Source organism: Heteronotia binoei, chromosome 6, assembly GCF_032191835.1.
Source record: "Heteronotia binoei isolate CCM8104 ecotype False Entrance Well chromosome 6, APGP_CSIRO_Hbin_v1, whole genome shotgun sequence".
Lineage (NCBI taxonomy): Eukaryota > Metazoa > Chordata > Lepidosauria > Squamata > Gekkonidae > Heteronotia > Heteronotia binoei.
This window is the reverse complement of record NC_083228.1, coordinates 15,682,083-15,701,221: the sequence shown is the minus strand read 5'-3', so window position 1 is coordinate 15,701,221 and position 19,139 is coordinate 15,682,083. Positions and strand designations below refer to the sequence as shown.

Genomic DNA, 19,139 nt, shown 5'->3' with positions numbered 1-19,139 from the left:
TCAATCACTCTCCAGGCACCAGTGTCAGCTGTTGACAATCGATCTCCTCTGAGCTCTCCTCCTTCCATCTCAAGAGTTCGAAGCAGGCTCCGGAAAGAACTTTCAGAGCGAAGACATGAGGCATGCCGAGGCTTCAGATCTCTCGGCCCTGAGTTCTAGCAGAGTCACTGCCACCCAGGGAGCAGGCTGATTGAGGCCCCCATATAGCTCCCACCTCAGGACCTGGTAACCTTATGAAAGCAAAAAGTGTATTCTCTGGCTTGCATCCACGCTCCTTCCTGATCCTGACCTGCTTGATTTCCTTGGCACCCTGACCTTTTGGTTTTTGGACATTGACTTCTGATTCCGGTTTGTGCTTCTGCATTGGTGACCTGGCTCCTGCTTGACTTCCTGGACTTTCACCTTGGACTGGCTTTGGACTCCTGCCTGCCTGCACCCTGAAAATATGACAAATAAAGCGTGTTCTCCTTTTGGAGATCAGTACAACTTATACCAGCACCCTAAGCACAGTTAGGCCTTTCTAAATCTAAGGACTTCTGTAGGTTTAGAAGGGATTAAGTCTGTTTAAGAACACACCGTTAGTTGCTTAATTTTTGCTAGATTTTATCCTAAATTCAATTAGGATGACAGAGTCAGGAGTATTATAATTTACCAGAATTATATTTGGTGGTGGATCATTATAGCTAATCAGGAGGTTTACCTCCTCAGAATAACCCTTTGGCAATGGGAGTTAAACACATAACTTATTTTTAACAGAATTTTTATATTTTCCTTTCTGAAATTCATTTCTTTCATCCTGCCAAAATCTCCATGAAAAATAAGTTTTGCATTTTCTTTAAGGAAAAGGTTACATTCATGTGTTTTTGATGCTACAAATTGTTTATTGAAACTCAGGCAAACATTTCTTAGTTATTTATTCTGCTTGTTTGCTTAATTAGCTAGTTTGAGGTAGTAAAATAAAAATGACACATTCAATATGTACGTATTAAATAGAACACTCACAATGTTTGGCTTCTTGAAATTTGACAAGACTATCTATCTGGTTTGTCAGAACAAGAGGCTCTTGGTACAGAAGGTTGAGAACGATGTCCTTTATTTCCCTTTATTTCGCTTAAAATTTACCAAATATACTGTTGCTTGGAACTCTTACATGCTGATGACAGCAAGCTTATCGCCAGATTTTTAAACATTCAGCTGACAGTATTACTGGAAATTTTTATATACTGGAAAATACTTAGAATCCTTCTAGACAGCACCTGCTCCAGTGATAGAGTGGAAAAACAGGAAGTGCAACAGAAAGTACTTTAGATCACTTCCTAGTGCAGGGGTGTGTGGGCTAACATGCAAAGAACATACAAAAAGAAGGCCTGCTACTAGCACTGAGATTCAGAGGTTGACTGCCTTTGAATGTGGAAGTTCCCTTTATGCACCATGGCTTGTAGCTATTGACAGACCCATCCAAGAAGCTATCTAATCCCCTTTTAAAGCTGTCTATTCCAGTGGCCATCACTACATCCTCTGACAGCAATTTCCACATTTTAATCACACTCTGTGTGAAGAAATATTTTCTTTTGTTGGTGCTGTTCTGGCACTTTTCTTTAGATGTCGAGCTTATTTTTGTGTATAAACTTCAATTCAGAGCTGTCCTCCAAGAGAAGAAAATTAATACAAAAAAGGGAGACTGAATCAAAGATTCTTTAAAAAAAAAAAAATACAGCCTGAACATTCACTGTATTGAATAGTAGGTGCAGCTGCATAACAATCCCTGGATGAGCTCCACCACCTATTTTTCTACAAAAAGACCCCTGACTGTCAGTATTGGCTACTCTGAATAGCAGCAACTCTCCAGGCTCTCAGGAAGAGGACATTCCCATCACCTACTCTTTGATCCTTTTAACTGGAGATGCCAGGGAATGAATCTAGTACCGCCTGCGTGTAAAACAAATGCTCTCCCAATGATGACCATGGTCCCTCTCCTTACACTAGGACAGGGGTATTGAACTCATTTATTATGAGGGCCGAATGTGACATAAATGAGACCTTGTTGAGACAAGTCTTGTCAGGCTGGGCCATATGTGTACGTATTTAAGATTAGGTAGCAGAAATATAAACTTTATAAAGGACACAGACAAGTACAAAGATTTTTTAAAAAAACCTTAAAATAAAAAATGCTTAAAACATTAGCCCTCATTGGTCTTAAAGGTGCTTTCTTTATATTGCGCCCATGGGATCCAGGGAACTGGGCAAAGGAAGCTCTGGCTCTTTCCTTCCTTCCAGGAGGGGGAGGAGCCTCAGCCAATTGAAGGAAGAGAGGCTTGGCTCAGTAGCTCTGCTGTGCATTTGAGAGAGCCTGGCAAAGCAAGCTATTCCTCCCCCCTTCCTCCCCAAGGGAGGAGCCTCAGGCAGTGGAGAAAATAGAGCCTTTACTCTGAAGTTCCTGTGCGACTGAGCAAGCCTTGCAAAGCAAGCTGCGATGCAGAAGGAAGCAAGGTAGAGGGAGAAGGAAGCAGATGACAGCCAACTGCTCGGGAGCCTGATAGGAGCCCTTCGAGGGCCTGATTCACCCCCCGGGCTGCGTGTTTGACACCGCTGCTCTAAAGAACTGGTTGGCAACTGCATGAGGCAGTGATTAGATGGCTCACTGGTCTGATCCTGCAGGGCTGTTCTTATGATCTTAACTCTCCTGTAACCTCAGGCATGCACTAGTAGTGCCTCCAAGCATGGTTTGTGGATTTAAAAAACCTGTAGATGGGGAAATGTACACTAGTTAAGATATATGTGCCTTTTATGGAGTAGTTTTAAGAAAGGAAATGGTTATGCAGCATATTATGTTTATACAGGGGAATGGAAATCTGATTTAGCTGTAATGTAATTCTCTCTTACCATAAACATCAATTTGGTAACGTTAATGAGAATTCTCTGTGGAGTAAATTTTTCCCTCTATTTGACGTAACCTGATTAGGGAATAGGGTTTCATGTTTATAAAAACTGGCTCTGGATACCTCCTACGCATGTTGGCTGCAAACACCTGTTTTCAGGGGCCAGCGTGGTCCAGTGGAGATACTTAAAAACTGGATCAAGAATCCATCTTTGGCATGTATTCCGTGAGTTAGTCACCATTGGAGAGGGGAAAAAAATATTATGTGCATTCTTACAGACTAACATTTATTATGGGATATTTGTTGTAGCCTCTGAAAGCACGATATTTCCAATAAGTGGGCTTTGTAACTTTCAAAAGCTTAAACCGCATGTAGATAGGATCAACTTTGTAATTAGGATGGATTCAGTTTAGTTCGGTTCAGTTTATTGTTATTACGACCCATGGCCAGCATAGATCAAAACAGACTAATTTACATAAAATACAGAAAATGCACAGCCAATAGGAGTATTTTTCTTCTTCTTCTCTCCTTTGTGGAGTCTTCACAAATTCTAAAGGCCGCGGCCACAAATCTGAAGCAAGCGAGGGTAACTTGGGAGTTAGAATCCGCCAGAAGTCTATTCCTTAATTCTGCAGCATCCATCCCCATTTATATGGGCGTACATCATGCATGTATTCACATGAAGCACGATGTGCCAGTTGAAACCCTTGACGAAGGAGGCACTTTTCTTGTGGTCTGTTGCTGGTTGTATGTTTTCTTCTGCTGTTTCATGACCATGACAGGTTATTGATTGGTTGGTTGATGGTCTGCTGCTGGCACCTAGCACATGTGGGTGCAGGTGAGAACATCTGTACATAGCACAGACTGTTACGTCTTGGGTAAGCTCCTCAAAGTATCTCCCTTTAAATTAAAAGAGTCAAGTATTTCTGAGTTGAAAGTGATGTTACACTTGACATTTGTCTGTCTGCAATAAATATGGAAAGCTATTGCCTGTGAGGTTAAATGGTTGAGGTGTGTTCCTTAAAGTCTGATGCCATGGGAATCCAAAATCTCTAAGCTGCTTTCTATGCAAATAGAGAAATTGAAGCTCGTTTACTTAATTAACTAGAAAAGACTTGCAGCCACAATCAAGGGTTTGTTTTCCACGGTGCTCTGTGTGTGACGTTGTTGGAAGCGGCTTGGAGCTTTTCTCATCAGGAAGAACAGCATCTGCTTAGATAATAGGAGAATTCTCATATTTGTAAATCATATAAGAACAAGATAACCCCCAAGGGTTTGCGGCAAGTATCTCGTTCTCCTCCTGCACTTATCCCTTTCCTGAAATCTCCCATAACCTTTCAAGGCAAGAGAGTTCAGAGGTGATTTGCTGTTGCCTGCCTCTGCAACCCTGGACTTCCTTGGTGGTCTCCCATCCACATACTAAACAAATCTGACCCTGCTTAGCTTCTGAGATCTCATGAGGTCAGGCAAGCCTGGGCTATCCAGGTTGGGTATTTATTATTTACTTACTTCATTTATATCCCATCTTTGTCCATGATGGGGACTCAAAGCAGCTTACATCTTTCTCCTCTTCTCCATTTTATCCTTGCAGCAACCTTGTGAAATAGGTCAGGCTGAGTATATGTGACTCACCCAAAGTCACCCAGTGAATATTTCAAAGCCTGGGTCTCCCAGATCCTGATCTGAAACTCTAACCACTATACCACACTGGCTATCTTGGGGTGGCTGCTGTTTAGGAGTAGCAAGCAGTGATGCCTGAATGAGTCATGCAAGTTGCATGGCAGCAAGTCATCCATTGCTGGACATTGCAGCAGTCATGCTACTCTCAAATGCCAAAACAGCCCTGCCTCCTCCCCCCTGCCCTTTACTGACAGAAACCAAGGCTTGAAACCTGGCACTACTGTTCTGGTTGCCTAGCAACAACCACTCAGGTCATTTATTTCATAAAGCTATAGGTGAGGATTTTATCACTTTGGAGGGCTTTTTTGGATTTGTAGAAAGACCTGTCTTTTTTGATGTCGGTTAATTTATTACTGGTGGGGAAAAGATCAAGTACAGTCTGTTAGTCTTTTTTTTTCTTAAAAAAACTTTTTTTCCTCTAAAAATTATTTCGTTGAAAAATGCACTCTACTTTGGGACACACCACACTATTGAGAGTTTTGGAGCTATGACATGCCTCCCCCCATTCATTCCAAGAAGTTTATCTGTCAGTTACAAATAGGAGAGAAGTTAATTGCGCAGAACTGTCCCCAAGCACCAGGTTCTTAAAGGCTTGGTCACGCAAATGCTTCCAGCCAACAGAGAATAAGCAAAGGGCCATCTCGCAACCTGGCAGAAATGTGACATCTTGTAGGTAACAGAGACTCAGGAATACCAAATTCTAGATCGTACCTCTTCTTGGGATAGAAAAAAGGATTGCCTGAAGAGGGAGTGGGCAGAGAAAGGTAATAAACTACCTGGGCATGGCAGGTACAGGGTCCGTGTTTAGAAGCCTGTTCTGAGGATAATTTGAGGAAGGAGCTCTCACTCCTTGGCTACATCTTGATGGCCACCATTACCAGGTGGAACTATCAAAAGTAAACAGAGAAGGCAGGCTCAAGGTAATTGATACCTGATAGAATGCTGTAACTTTAAGAGAAAAGACTCTACCATGGAATAAAGGTAGTCAGGATATATTTAGTGAAGGGACAGAAGACTGTATGTACACACTTTTATTTTGTAACCTTTTTTATCAACTACTGGTGCAGAGTATGTGTGGGCATTTTATTTGTAATAAATTTCTTATTTTGAATGCTGGAAATTTGGTCTCCTTAGCCACAGTGAACCCCAATCAAACACTTTAATAAAAGGACACAAAGGGGAAGCGAGATGACTGGTCAGTAGATTGTTAGAGTGCACAAGTGCAGTGAATCATCCTGCAAAAGCGGGAGATGCAGGCACTAGGCAGAACCTGTAAGTGGCAATGTAGACAGAGTGCTAGGAGCGCTAGCCCTTTTAGTGGGAAATACTGTAATTGCCCAGCTGGTGGCAGCATAGATACCAAGAGAGAAGTGAGGAACCCCTCTAGGAGTCAGGGGAGTGGGGCATTCTGTGCAGACTGCTAGATCAGTTTTCTTTTGCTAATATAGGAGATACAAATATAAGCTCTTCTTATATGTTCAAACTTTTCTCTGGGAGAACCTGGTTTGATTCCCCACTCCTGCACTTGCAGCTGCTGGAATGGCCTTGGGTCTGCCATAGCTCTGGCAGAGGTTGTCCTTGAAAGGGCAGCTGCTGTGAGAGCCCTCTCAGCCATACCCACCTCACAGGGTGTCTGTTATGGGGGGAGAAGATACAAGAGATTGTAAGCCACTCTGAGTCTCTGATTCAGAGAGAAGGGCAGGATATAAATCTGCAGTCTTCTTCCCGGATCTGTGCTTCAACAATTTACAAGTGAAATGATTGAAAAAATGTCTAAATGAACAATTAGACAATTTTTTGGCAAGTCAGGAGTTTTTTGTATCTCTTTGGAGCCTAGTTTTTCACCAGCACTAGCGGAGAGCCCATTTCCTCATAATGTAACTTTAATACCTGCAAACCATGGTGCGGAGATGCATTGATAGCAAATGTTAATAGCATAACTGGACAACAGGCCAGTGAATGTGATGCTTAGGACTGCCAAACATATTGAGGAAATTGAAGTTGAGCAAGACAAAAAAAAAAGAGGGAATTGAAAGAAGATTGAGTAGAGAACTGTAAGAATTTGGGGTGAGGGGGAGATCTAAGTTGCTTGTTTTCTGTTGATTAGCAGCCACAGCAGAAAGCAAATGCTTTCTCAAAAATCATGTACTGTGTACACCTTGCTAGCAGGGAGCTCGTTCTTTCAGAAGCAGCTTTCATGGATTGTTAAGTACGTTGGGGAACAAAAGAACTATCCTGTGCCAACCCCTGCTCACAGCACCTGTGCTAAAAGTAGAGATCAGATGTGACCAAAGGCCAATGCCATGCTGGGAATTATTAGGAAGGGAATTGAAAACAAATCAGCCAGTATCATAATGCCCCTGTATAAATCGATGGTGCGGTCTCATTTGGAGTACTGTGTGCAGTTCTGGTCGCCGCACCTCAAAAAGGATATTATAGCATTGGAGAAAGTTCAGAAAAGGGCAACTAGAATGATTAAAGGGCTGGAACACCTTCCCTATGAAGAAAGGTTGAAACGCTTAGGGCTCTTTAGCTTGGAGAAACGTCGACTGAGGGGTGACATGATAGAGGTTTACAAGATAATGCATGGGATGGAGAAAGTAGAGAAAGAAGTACTTTTCTCCCTTTCTCACAATACGAGAACTCGTGGGCATTCGATGAAATTGCTGAGCAGACAGGTTAAAACGGATAAAAGGAAGTACTTTTTCACCCAAAGGGTGATTAACATGTGGAATTCACTGCCACAGGAGGTGGTGGCGGCCACAAGCATGGCCACCTTCAAGAGGGGGTTAGATAAAAATATGGAGCAGAGGTCCATCAGTGGCTATTAGCCACAGTGTGTATGTGTGTGTGTGTGTGTGTGTCTATATATATATATATATATATATATATTTGGCCGCTGTGTGACACAGAATGTTGGACTGGATGGGCCATTGGCCTGATCTAACATGGCTTCTCTTATGTTCTTATGTTCTTAAACAGCATAGCTTGGCAGGCGGGAAAAGAAGGAGAGAGAGGAATTTTACACAGTTACAGCCTTCCTCCATATACCATGGAAAGTGAACAAGTCAAACACAAGAAATGATTAAGATTATTATCAGAATACTAAAAAATTAACTACCAGTTACCAGGATTCTTTGGTTTATATTAGACGTTGAAGACTTCTGGTATTCTCCCTTGATCTGTCTCTGTGTTACTCAAAATGCATATATAGCTATATAAATGTCTACAGTTTGATTAAAATTGCTGCTGCGTTTATTCAAGCGCTAGAAGCTTGGAAATACTTTAAGGATTGTAGCCTTGGCCAACAGTACTAAATTTGGCATCTGTCTCTCATAAACGGAAGTGGCAGTTTGGCAGAACCTCTTGCAGTAGGTGAAAGTAGCTTACTGGAAGGAAATATGCAATTGCAGACAATTTATTAATTACCACAATGTAAATCTGGGTTTGCTGAGTTTTGTCTTTGATTTACACGGCTTTATAATTGGATGAGTTTTGAACCGTCAGACCGAGTTTTGTCTTTGATTTACATGGCTTTATAACTGGATGAGTTTTGAACCATCAGACTGCTTCCCTTGGCTTCTTTAATTCATAAATTTCTTGCATTCCAATTTGGAAATTGCTTTGAGGGACTGGTTGGTGGGTTGGCGGTGTGGAACAATGTATTTTAAAATGTTTCTGTTTATGATGGCTAGATGAACTTGCAAAGGGTTTGGAATTGGATGTTGTAAACCCCTGTGGATTTATTTAGATTTGTTTATCGGAGTAAAGGTGTTTGTAATTGTCTCAATAAGAGTATTGTTCAATTTAAGTCACATTTTTTATTTCCACTGATGCAGATGTAGGCATCTTGTTAGCTTTCTTAGATCTTTTAACTCCTGGCTGGTGGTACACCTTAATGACATTTTAGACTTTATTAAGTAATACCGTTAAAGAATCTCTGCTTTCATTTTAAGTTTTTATTAAAACATCACTTGCCTGGATTTCGAAGACCCTGGCTAGTCCAATCTTGTCAGATTTCAAAAACCAATCAGGGGTCAGCTCTGGTTAGTACTTTATGGGAGAGCACCAAGACAGTTCAAGGTCACAAGGCAATGGCAACCTACTTCTGAAAACATAAGTTAGTTGTGACTTCATTGTGTGTGTGACATTGCACATACACACAAACTATTGCATTCTTAACATTGACTGAATCAACAGAAACTGGGCTGTAGTTTTCTGGGGTACAGGATGCCAGCGGGATGGAAGGAAGGGAAGGAAGTTGGAGCTGATAAAGGTAAGTTGTCTGGTGGGCATCGAGCAGAAAAAGAAGGCAGGGAAAAGGAAGATGCTATGAGGGCTTTCAGAAAAGGGAAAGAGGAAATAGTGGGGGGAAGTGAGATGCCCTGCAATAAGTCTGTGTGGGTCCCTCGTTTGTAGGTATATAATATGTTCACCAGTACATTTTGTAAGATTCTTTGTGTGCGGTATTTGCAGATATGCTAACAAAACCACCATTTGAAATGCTTTTAAAAAAATCATTCATTTCTTTTTTTTTTATGGAAAAAAGGTAAAAATCTGATTCACATGACTTTGAAAGAACATGCATTCCAGATGTATATTTTAATTGGTCCAGTGAGGCGTACTTCAAGGAAAGATGCATTATAATTGCACCCAAAGTTAGTTATTTGCAACTTTTCAGCGTAATCTGATTAATACAAAACTCTTTAAGTTTATTGTTGGGTAATCGGTGGCAGCGTGATTGTCTGGAAGCATACGTCAGTGTTTTTTTCTTTGTTACCCTGTTGAAATATTTCCAAGTAAAATTAATATTTTTGAAACTGTATCCTTTTTTTATGATGTAGTATTCATGCAAGTCATTTTTTTTTCCAAAACAGTTTTTTAAAAAACCCATTTCCACTCTGAAAAACAAACTTCACCTGAAGGCTGTTTTTGAATAGCAGCTTGTCTGCCTTTCTGCCAAATGGAATTGGCTGGGTAGTATTGCACAGCTCTCTTGTCCAAGTGGACATTTCTGTATTTTAAGAACAGCTTTTTAAAAATGAGGTCCCCCCCCCCCCGCCGCCTCCCAGCCTTTTACTATATCTGGTTACTTTTAGCGAACACCAGTGGAGGCATTGTGGGTCTGAAATCCTCAAAGTTCTTCCCTCTGGACAAATTGCATTAAGTGTATTGCTTTGCGATGCTGTTCTTTGTGTAAAATCAAATTAAGCCATACGAGCGCAGGCTGCTGGAAGGTAGATGACACATGAAGAATTATGTCATTTTTTTTTAAGTCCTTCCTTTATGTTTGGAATAGAGGGTGTCTGTCACTTGGCCCCTGAAAGAATTCCCTTTCAGAAAAACTAGGTAACTTTAGAGTTTTTCAAAGCTTTCAAATCCCAGTGAAGAAAAGGAATGTCTAAAGGACGCTCTTGTTTCTCCTTTTCAACTGAGCCACTGAAGCGTATGTTAATAAAAGTTATTCTGGTCTTGAGGGAATGTTAATGGCTCTTGAGATATTCTAGAATTAGTTGAGACTCTAAAGCAGGTACTGCATATTTCACAAATAACTGTTCTCACACATGGTCTGTTCACATGAGCAGATCTGAAAAGTGAATTCACACAAGACTCCAACTCCTCTTGGATAAACAGAAACATAGCAGCTTTTTCTTGTTCACGGAAGGGAAAGGGACTCTAACTTACTGGTTCTGATTTAGGTGGCTGGCTTGTTTTGAAGCAACAGAATCAAGTTTGAGTCCACTGGCATTTTTAAGACCAAACAAAGTGGGTTTTTTTCCTGGGTATAAGCTTTCATGTGCATGCATATATCTGAAGAAGCGTGCATGCAATGGAAAGCTTATACCCAGAATAAACGTCGTTTGTCTTAAAGGAGCCACTGGATTCAGACTTGGTTCTGATTCTGATTCAGTTAAGAAAAATCACCAACGTGTAGCAGTTCTGAGTGGTCAGCTGAGAAATACTTCTAGTACTGGCATATTTCTGTAGAAGATATTGTATCTTCATCAATCACAATCTTATCAGAAAAACAGCGTGGTGTATCTTGCTCTCTTCAGGCCATTAGGACTCCTAAGCAATTACAGTGTTAACCAGCAAAGCACCGGGAATGGGTGTTGCTGGTTAATCAAATGCGCCAGATAGTCAAGCTTATTTCTTTGCCTGACCCCTACCCAGAGAAATCGACAGCAGCCAATCCTGACCTCATTGTGAATGCCATGGCAACAGTCCCCATACCCAGTGGGAGCCTCCCCTGGGGCTGGGTGAGGGAGCAAGGAGGCACAAGAGGATTATAGATCAGTGGACTAGCAGAAGCCCAGCGGTGGCTGCAGACGGCCACCTGGCTGATGAGAGGGATGCTCATAGACATATTGCAGTGTTGGCTGAGGGATGGAGAACTTTCCCTCTGGGAAATGTTGGTTAACTTCAGCATTCTGGATAATCAGGTGCCAGATGAAAGCTTTGGTGTAGTTTGGTGTAGTGGTTAAGTGTGCAGACTCTTATCTGAGAGAACCGGGTTTGATTCCCCACACCTCTACTTGTGGCTGCTGGAATGGCCTTGGGTCAGCCATAGCTCTCGTAGGAGTTGTCCTTGAAAGGGCAGCTGCTGTAAGAGCTCTCTCAGCCCCACCTACCTCACAGGGTGTCTGTTGTGGCGGGGGGGGGGGGGGGAGGTAAAGGAGATTATTCTTGTTCTTCTTTCTTCTTCTGCTTCTTCCTCTTCTTCAGCATGAGGAACCATTAACTTCTGTATTATAGCTGTTACTACAAAGAGATCCTGGAGGGGTTTTTGCCTTCCTCTGGGCACAGAGCAGGGGTCAGTGGGGGGATGGGGGAACAGCTGTGAATTTCCCACATTGTGTAGGGGTTAGACTAGATGACCCTTGGGGTTCCTTCCCGCTCTATGTACTTCACTCACTACTTTTTACTTCTTTTACTTACTGACATTCAATTATCTCAATTTTTACTTTTCTCAGGTTGTTCGAAGGACGTTCACCGAGGAAGCCTGAGAAACTGAAAACCCTTTTCTGCTATTTCAGAAGAGTTACAGAGAAAAGTAAAGCTTGCTAATTTATCAATCTTTCTGCACCATGGGTTATGTAGTTCTGCCTGATCCATGATGCTTGGTTCTAACTTTTATATCCTGCGATCTCAACTAAAAACTCACAGAAATTTACATTATTTTAAGTGTTGCAACAATAAACACCCCCAAACATACACAAATCAATTCTATAGCAGCAAAAAGCAGTGCGAAACCGAAGCAATAAAATCTATAACAATAAGCTCAGTAAAGCCGGGGCTTTTTTGGTAGCAGAAACTCCCTTACGTCTTAGGCCATACACCCCTGATGTAGCCAATCCTCCATGAGCTTACAGGGCTCTTATTACAGGGCCTGCTGTAAACTCCAGGAGGATAGGCTACTTCAGGGGTGTGTGGCCTAATATGCAAAGGAGTTGCTGCCAAAAAAAAGCCCTGAGTAAAGCAGAGCTGAATCAACGGACCCAGGAACATCAGCCAAATCATCTCAGGTTCATCCTCCTGCTCATCGTGTAATGTGATTTATGATATCTGACAAAGGAAGCTTTAACTGTGGAGAGACGGTGGCTCAGTGGTAGAGCATCTGTTTGGTAAGCAGAAGGCCCCAGGTTCAGTCCCTGGCATCTCCAACTAAAAAGAGTCCAGGCAATTAGGCATGAAAAACCTCAGCTTGAGACCTTGGAGAGCCGCTGCCAGTCTGAGTAGACAATACTGACTTTGATGGACCGAGGGGGGTCTGATTCAGTATAAGGCAGCTTCGTATGTTCAGATGTTCAACTCTTGAAAGATTATACCTCTCCCCCATGATCTTGTCAGTCTCTGAGGTGCTCTCAGACTCGAATCAAGCTGTTCTTCCCAGGTAAAAAAAGTAAAGGTAGTCCCCTGTGCAAGCACCAGTCGTTTTCGACTCTGGGGTGACGTTGTTTTCACGGCAGACTTTTTATGGGGTGATAGTAGCTACTAAATGTGCACCGTGTCACTAATGCAGGGCAAACTTCCCTACCTCCTCATTTAATGGGCTGCCATTTGCAGGCTCCAGGAAACTTGTGTAGGAATGTCCATCGCCGACTTTGTATTATTAGTTCTCAGCAGAGGGCAGATGACCTGCAGCTTCTGATGAGAGACCACATAGGCACACCCATGTCTCCTTTTAACTACAGATACATGACTGAAGGAAATATCCCCTCACTGATTTCTAGCAACCCAAAACTTGTGCATTGAATTCAGGGACCAACCAGGGTGTGAGGGGGATTTCTGCTGTATCTTACATCGATGGCATCTCACCCAGTCTGCCATTGCTGGCAATACTCCCTCTAAGCTGTGGAGTCTTTGTGAGCAAAAATTCTACTTTGTGAGCTACTGGCATTAAAGTTGTGAACTCCTGCATAAGTCAGTTTGTTCTGGGGCCAGTTTTCCTGAGCGAAGACAAAACTGCGTGAGCCGGAGGTTAAAAAACTGTGAACTAGCTCGTGCTAACTCAGCTTAGAGGGAACACTGATTGCGGGTTTAATGATACTAAGATAATTTGCCCTGACCTGGATAACCCAGCCCAACTTCATCAGATCTCGGAAGTGAAGCGGGGTCAGCCATGGCTAGTATTTGGATCAGAGACCAAGAAATACCAGGGATGACTCAAGAGGCAGGCAATGACAGACCACCTCTGAACGTCTCTTGCCTTAAAAACACCTCGGGGTCACTGCAAGTCAGCTGTCGCTTGATGGCTCTTTCCACCATCACACACAGATACCTGTTTTGTAGCTTTTGTTTTACATAAAGGAAGTGTGTTTACTGTGGCAGTTAAGATAACAAAAGATGTGATTCTTTGATTTACAGTTAGCTGTATTTTAGTCAATAACTTGTAGTCTCCCTTCAGAGGAAGAAAAAAACGTGTGCTTTGTTTTTTTCTTAGTTTAATAAATGTATGAAATGATCACAATTCATCCTTAAAATTAGCAGAAATTAAATATCCAATTCCCCCAAGCCTTTTATTATAAATAGTAATGAAGTGCTTGTAACACGAACCTGAGTTACGGAAAAACCTAAAGCTCTGCACTCGGAAAGTTGGCGTTTAATTTGTGGAATATCATCTCATAACATTGCGGTCCTCTCGCGGGAGAAGGCAAGATGGATGCAAAGAGCACTGCTTTCAGAATAGAGCAAACAAAGATTACCGTTAAGCCGTCAGAATGCCTTAACATCTGAGAGGGTAACTCAATTCTGTTTAACATTTTCCAAAGAGCCTTTCCTCCTCTAGGTTTGGAAGTCTGTTCCCTTCAGCATTAGCTTGGCAAGCCAATCAGCTGACTCTCTGCAAAGTATTTGATAAGTGCAAGAGTCGAGACATTTTCCAGATGCATTAAAACAGCCTTGATTCATACTTTAATTTAGTTTACACTGTTAAATTAATTTTAATTAAGTTTAATGTCCACCGAAGCTCTTGACAGAAACAAAAATCCTGCTCGGTTCATTTTAGACTAGGGAAAGGTCTATATTTTTCATCTACGTCTTGATTTTTTACTTTCATGGCTGCCAGATTTATTTTCAGAAATTAAAGTCAGTCATAAGGTTTCTTTCCCTAATGGGGAACATTTGGGGAAGATTACATTCTCCCCCCCACCCCCCGAGAGGACAAGCACTCCTCAGAATTAATCTTTTTTTTTTTCTTCCTCCAATACATAGCTTGCAGCTCAGAGGAGTTCTGTACTGCAGTCTTTGGGAACCCATTTGTATCTCCCTTTTAATCTGAAATAATCATCAGTGAGTGAGTTTGGACTCCCATCCCAAGCATCTATCAAGCAAGCTTCTTCTCTGAAGTGCTTCAGCTATAGAGCAGTTCAGCACTTTTAATGAACCAAAGCTTCATCTTGCATAGTTTGCAGTTCCCTCTTGTTCCTTGAGAAAAAGATAATAAGGAAATGCCCTCATACATCTGAAAGGTGCCCGTAAACCTGAGATCAGAAACGGGGGAGTTCTTCCATCAATAGTTCTGCCTTCTAATGGGAGAGAAAGGCAAGTTCTCCCTTCATAGAATACTTTCAGAGGGCAGCTATGTTGTTCGCCTTCAGTCTTCTGTGCAGTCCCACATTGAGACTTTGCATGGGCAGACCTGTTAGGGAGGTTGTTCAGGGAGCACTGTACATTGCAGCCACTCTGTACTGTTCCTACCTGAATGGTCACCTGCTCTAGTATAGTCATGTCCCATTCCCTCAGTTCCTTTCTCACCACCGAAGGAGTAGATTGTCTCAGCAAGCTTTCCTCCTTTGTCGATTCATCAGACGGTGGTTTTGTTTTGTTTTTTGCTTCAGACCTGCAGAAACTATAGAATCAGGGAGAATGTAGTGTTTTCTCTGCCCTTCAGTTTCCAGCTGCTTCAAACTCACTCTCCCCTTGGGACGTTTCTCACACACATACACACCCTGTGCAGCGAGCAGCCAGGCGCCTTGACTCCACCTTGTCTCAGAAGACCCTATTCAAGAAGAGCACTTAGTGTGGTACAAAGATGACCCAGAAGGACAGCCTCCTTCTGCCTTCTGATGTGTTGGCCTGCAAAGCCTGTCAGTAATTTACTCCCAAGGCCACTAGGGATGGGCACACACCAGGAAAATGGAAGTTCATGGTTCACAAATCACAAACCTCCAACCAACTCCTCCATTGAACAAACCGGTTTGTGGTTCATTTGGTTTGGGAGTTTGGTCCATCCTGAGTGAGCTCCAAATGCCTTTATAGGCCTTTGGAGCTCACTCTGGCCCAACTCAATTGAGTTCTCAGAGTGAGCTCAGAAGGCTTGTTTAGGTTCAGGAACCATGAATTGGTCCAGTTTGTGCTTGAACCAGGGTTCATTTGTGGGTTTGTGCCTGTCCCTAGTGACCGTTCGTTAAAGTTGAAGAAAGTACTTTGGGAGAAGGCCTTTCTTTTGACCAAATCCAGTCATACCTCAGAGACCAACAAGAATTTCAGAGTATAAGTTATCAAGAGCCAAAATTCCCTTCCTCAGACTTCATTGGATCGTTATACCTGAAGCCAGCTTTAAGCATATATGGACACTCTAATCATTACGCTAGAGTGTTGGGCTAGGATCTGGGGAGATCCCGGTTCAAATCCCAGCTCTGAGATGAAAGTTTGTTGAGGGAACTAAGCCACATTTGTCTCTGTCTCTTCCTTTTTCTGCCTACCTCGACCTGTCAGAGTTCCTGTTCCATAAAATGTTGTATAAACCTCTTTGGGTCTCCATTGGGGGAAAACATAGGGTATAAATATGTAAATAATTGTAAAGTTTTCTGTCATTCAGTATGGTTCTAAAAGATGGAACTGTGTGGCTTACACCGTGTTTAAATGGAAAATGCAAATTAATCAAATAGTGTGGTAGAATGGACAGCATATATCCAGTCAGCATCTCGTTCATAAAGGCTAATTTTAATAAAAGTCTCTTCTCTTCTGTCTCTTATGATGTATTATTTAATCACCCAACTTAATTTCAACGAAGTTTTACAATCAAAATATGAGCTTTCCCATTATAGAAATTGGTACTAGCTACCTTAGTGGCCCTTATGAGGGTAGAAACTTCATAGGATAAAATAAAAAAATAAAATACTTTAATATTAGGAGCCAAGTGATTAAAACTTCCGTGATGGATCCTTTGTAGTTGTCCCCCTGACACTCTAAAATACAACATAGAACTTTTTTCATACTGACTAATGCATGCTCATGGTGTCTTTGCTTGTAGAACCCACTGGACTGGTGACATTTACAAGGCAGTGCCTACAGGAGTTTCCAGACTGGGAAAGGTAAGTTCAGATTGAGTCAGCTAAAATGGCTTCCCTTTGGCTGTAGCAATTTTACCTGCTCTCCCAGTGAATGATATGGATTCCCTTATTTCCCTTGCCTTGATCAAATGAGGCGGTAAACCTATGCAAGTTAGAGATGCCAAAGCGGTCTCTTTTTAAGATTGTTCTAAAAGACCAAACCTGCATAGTGTCTCCTTCATCCATGAACGTTGGTCATAGTGGCAACCAGGGAAATATGGCTTCCCCAGGAACAGGGAGAGCTGAAAACCAGAACAAAATGCATATGAAGCACAGCTAGAGCTATTTTACACAGCACCATTAACAAACCTTTGTTGTTTTTATTTGGCGTTGTCACAGCTGACTTATGGTGACCACGTGGGGTTTTCAAGTCAAGAGACGTTTAGAGGTGGTTTGCCTCTGCGATGATCCTAGTCAGGGCTTTTTTTGTAGCAGGAACTCTTTTGCATATTAGGCCACACACACCTGATGTAGCCCTCTTAATCCCCCTGTAAGCTCCAGGAGGATTGGCTACATCGGGGGGAGTGCCTAATTTGCAAAGGGGTTCCTGCTACAAAAAAAGCCCTGACCTAGTATTCCTTGGAGATCTCCCTTCCAAGTACTGACCGGGGCTGATCCTGTTTAGTTTCCCAGATCTGATGAGTGGGCTAGCCTGGCCATCCAGGGCAGAGCCTGTTAACAAAGACAGGTGTACAACAAGCCTTCCATATATGTGGCACATACAACCTCTTTATGCATATATGGACAATTGACAAGTGCAGCTGATTTTCAGGTAAAGACCTCTTCTGAACAGTCCCTTTATTAGATATAGGCAACACATTTCCAGAACCAATTCCAAATTATTCATGTTTCCAGGTCCCCATAAAATGTTTAAGGGCTTTTAAGTTGCAACAAAAATTCTAAAAGGTAAAAGTAAAGGTAGTTCCCTGTGCAAGCAGCAGTCGTTTCCGACTCTGGGGTGATGTTGCATCACGTTTTTACGGCAGATTTTTTTACAGGGTGGTTTGCCATTGCCTTCCCCAGTCATCTACACTTTCCCCACAGCAAGCTGGGTACTAATTTTCTCGACCTCAGAAGAATGGAAGTCTGAGTCTACCTGAACCCAGCTTCCACCGGGATCGAACTCAAGTTGGGAGCAGAGGGTTTGGATTGCAGTACTGCAGCTTTACCACTCCGTGCCATGGGGCTTATAAAAATAGTTGGGTTTGCCCTCCAAAATTTAAATTAAAGCACCAGGAATGCTATTATCAGTACTAGATGGAAGAATTATTTGAAATGAGTCTTTACCGAGAAAGCTATTTTTTTAAAAGTATATCACTATATGCATAAAGTAGTTGTATGTTTCTCATGTGCAGCATGTGTGTGTGTTTGATGTTGCGTTACATACTGTTTCGCCACACAATTAATGGCAGCTGAATTCACATGAATTTTTTTGTTCCAGTTGACATATAGTTAACTGGCTGTCTAGGGCCATGGACTACATGCCTGAAAATGTCAGTTCGAGTGTAATGTTTTCAGATTGATTGGGTGTCCACAGCTCACTCAGCGATGCATGATGACAATGAACAGATTTAGATCTGTTAGCCATATAAGTATCTAATTTACAGGAAACCATGAATGGTATGACTGTATTGACCAGAAGTGGTTGGGGACAACTGAGATTTTAGAACTCTCTTTAGAAGGGTTCACCAGACTGTTTATCTCCTAGCATATGCATACTCCTGTTCATAAAGTAACTCATGCAAGCTTGTGATCTGTCTATTTTTGATATATAATCGTGTTTTACTTCCTCAGATCTATATAATGCTCTGTGGAGAATCCACAGAGAAGCAGGACTGACCTTTAATATCTAATTCAGTATTTAGTACTAGCAGGCGGTCCTAAATTTACCTTTCCTACGTCTCCTGCTAAAAGTGCGGCAGAATGAGAAATGTGATGAAGTCTCTTGAAAATGGCATAAGACAAATGTCTTCATCCTGCCCCTAGGTAGCTGTCGTCCAGTTAGTGCCCACAAAATGAATGTCTGAAGCCTAAAGGATGCACAGAAGTTGCCATTTCAGAAGGGGTTTCCTAGTGAAAGTTGTTCCTTAGGTTAGGAACTGACACTGCATCCTCTTGGTGCTCATTGCTTGAGTCATCTTGTTCTGCCTCGGGACACAGAATGATTTCTGGAGGTGATGATGCCACAATTTATAAGGGGCATATTTCTTAAAGAAAATAGTCTACTTGTAGCACGCTTGCAGGCAAAAGGTATAAATTATTCAGCATATTGAGAGAAGTTCAGTATTTCAGCGATGGCTTGGAGTACAGTGTTAGAATGAGTCTAGAGTCTCAGTCTTAGTCTGATCAGGACCAAGTTTTATTGCCAGAGGGTGGGGGCTGTATCTGCAAGCTTTCAAGCTCCTTCTCTAAGAAGAGAAGGAATGGCCTTAAGGTAACTGCCTTGCTGGATTTCATGCCCACGCCAGATGTTAGCCTGTCCATTCTGCTGTGCAACAGTTTGGAAAATCTGAAAGCTTTCATGCGTAGGAATCGAATTGTGGTCGAGTGTATTGTTTAATCTACCTTGCACCTATTTCACGTTCTGTGAGACAGGCAGATTCTTAAACTGAAGTCTGTCCTGTTGTTTTAGAATAGGTGGGACTTCACTTGTATAGTACTGTGTCGTTTTTGAGGACGCTGTTGTAGCTTTCAGTGACTGTGCATTTGACATGCCGTTCTGTGCATTTTTTTAGCTTTGATC

At 42.1% G+C, this 19,139-nt stretch overlaps 1 protein-coding gene across 1 annotated transcript in view; it reads left to right on the top strand.

Annotated features, from left to right (window-relative positions):
* The window catches only part of PARG (poly(ADP-ribose) glycohydrolase), a 120,640-nt gene that overhangs the window by 60,818 nt on the left and 40,683 nt on the right, over window positions 1-19,139 (top strand). The window contains exons 10-11 of the mRNA XM_060241053.1: window positions 11,534-11,613; window positions 16,318-16,378. Coding sequence (XP_060097036.1) covers window positions 11,534-11,613; window positions 16,318-16,378 — 141 coding nt within the window. The remainder of the gene's footprint in view (window positions 1-11,533; window positions 11,614-16,317; window positions 16,379-19,139) is intronic.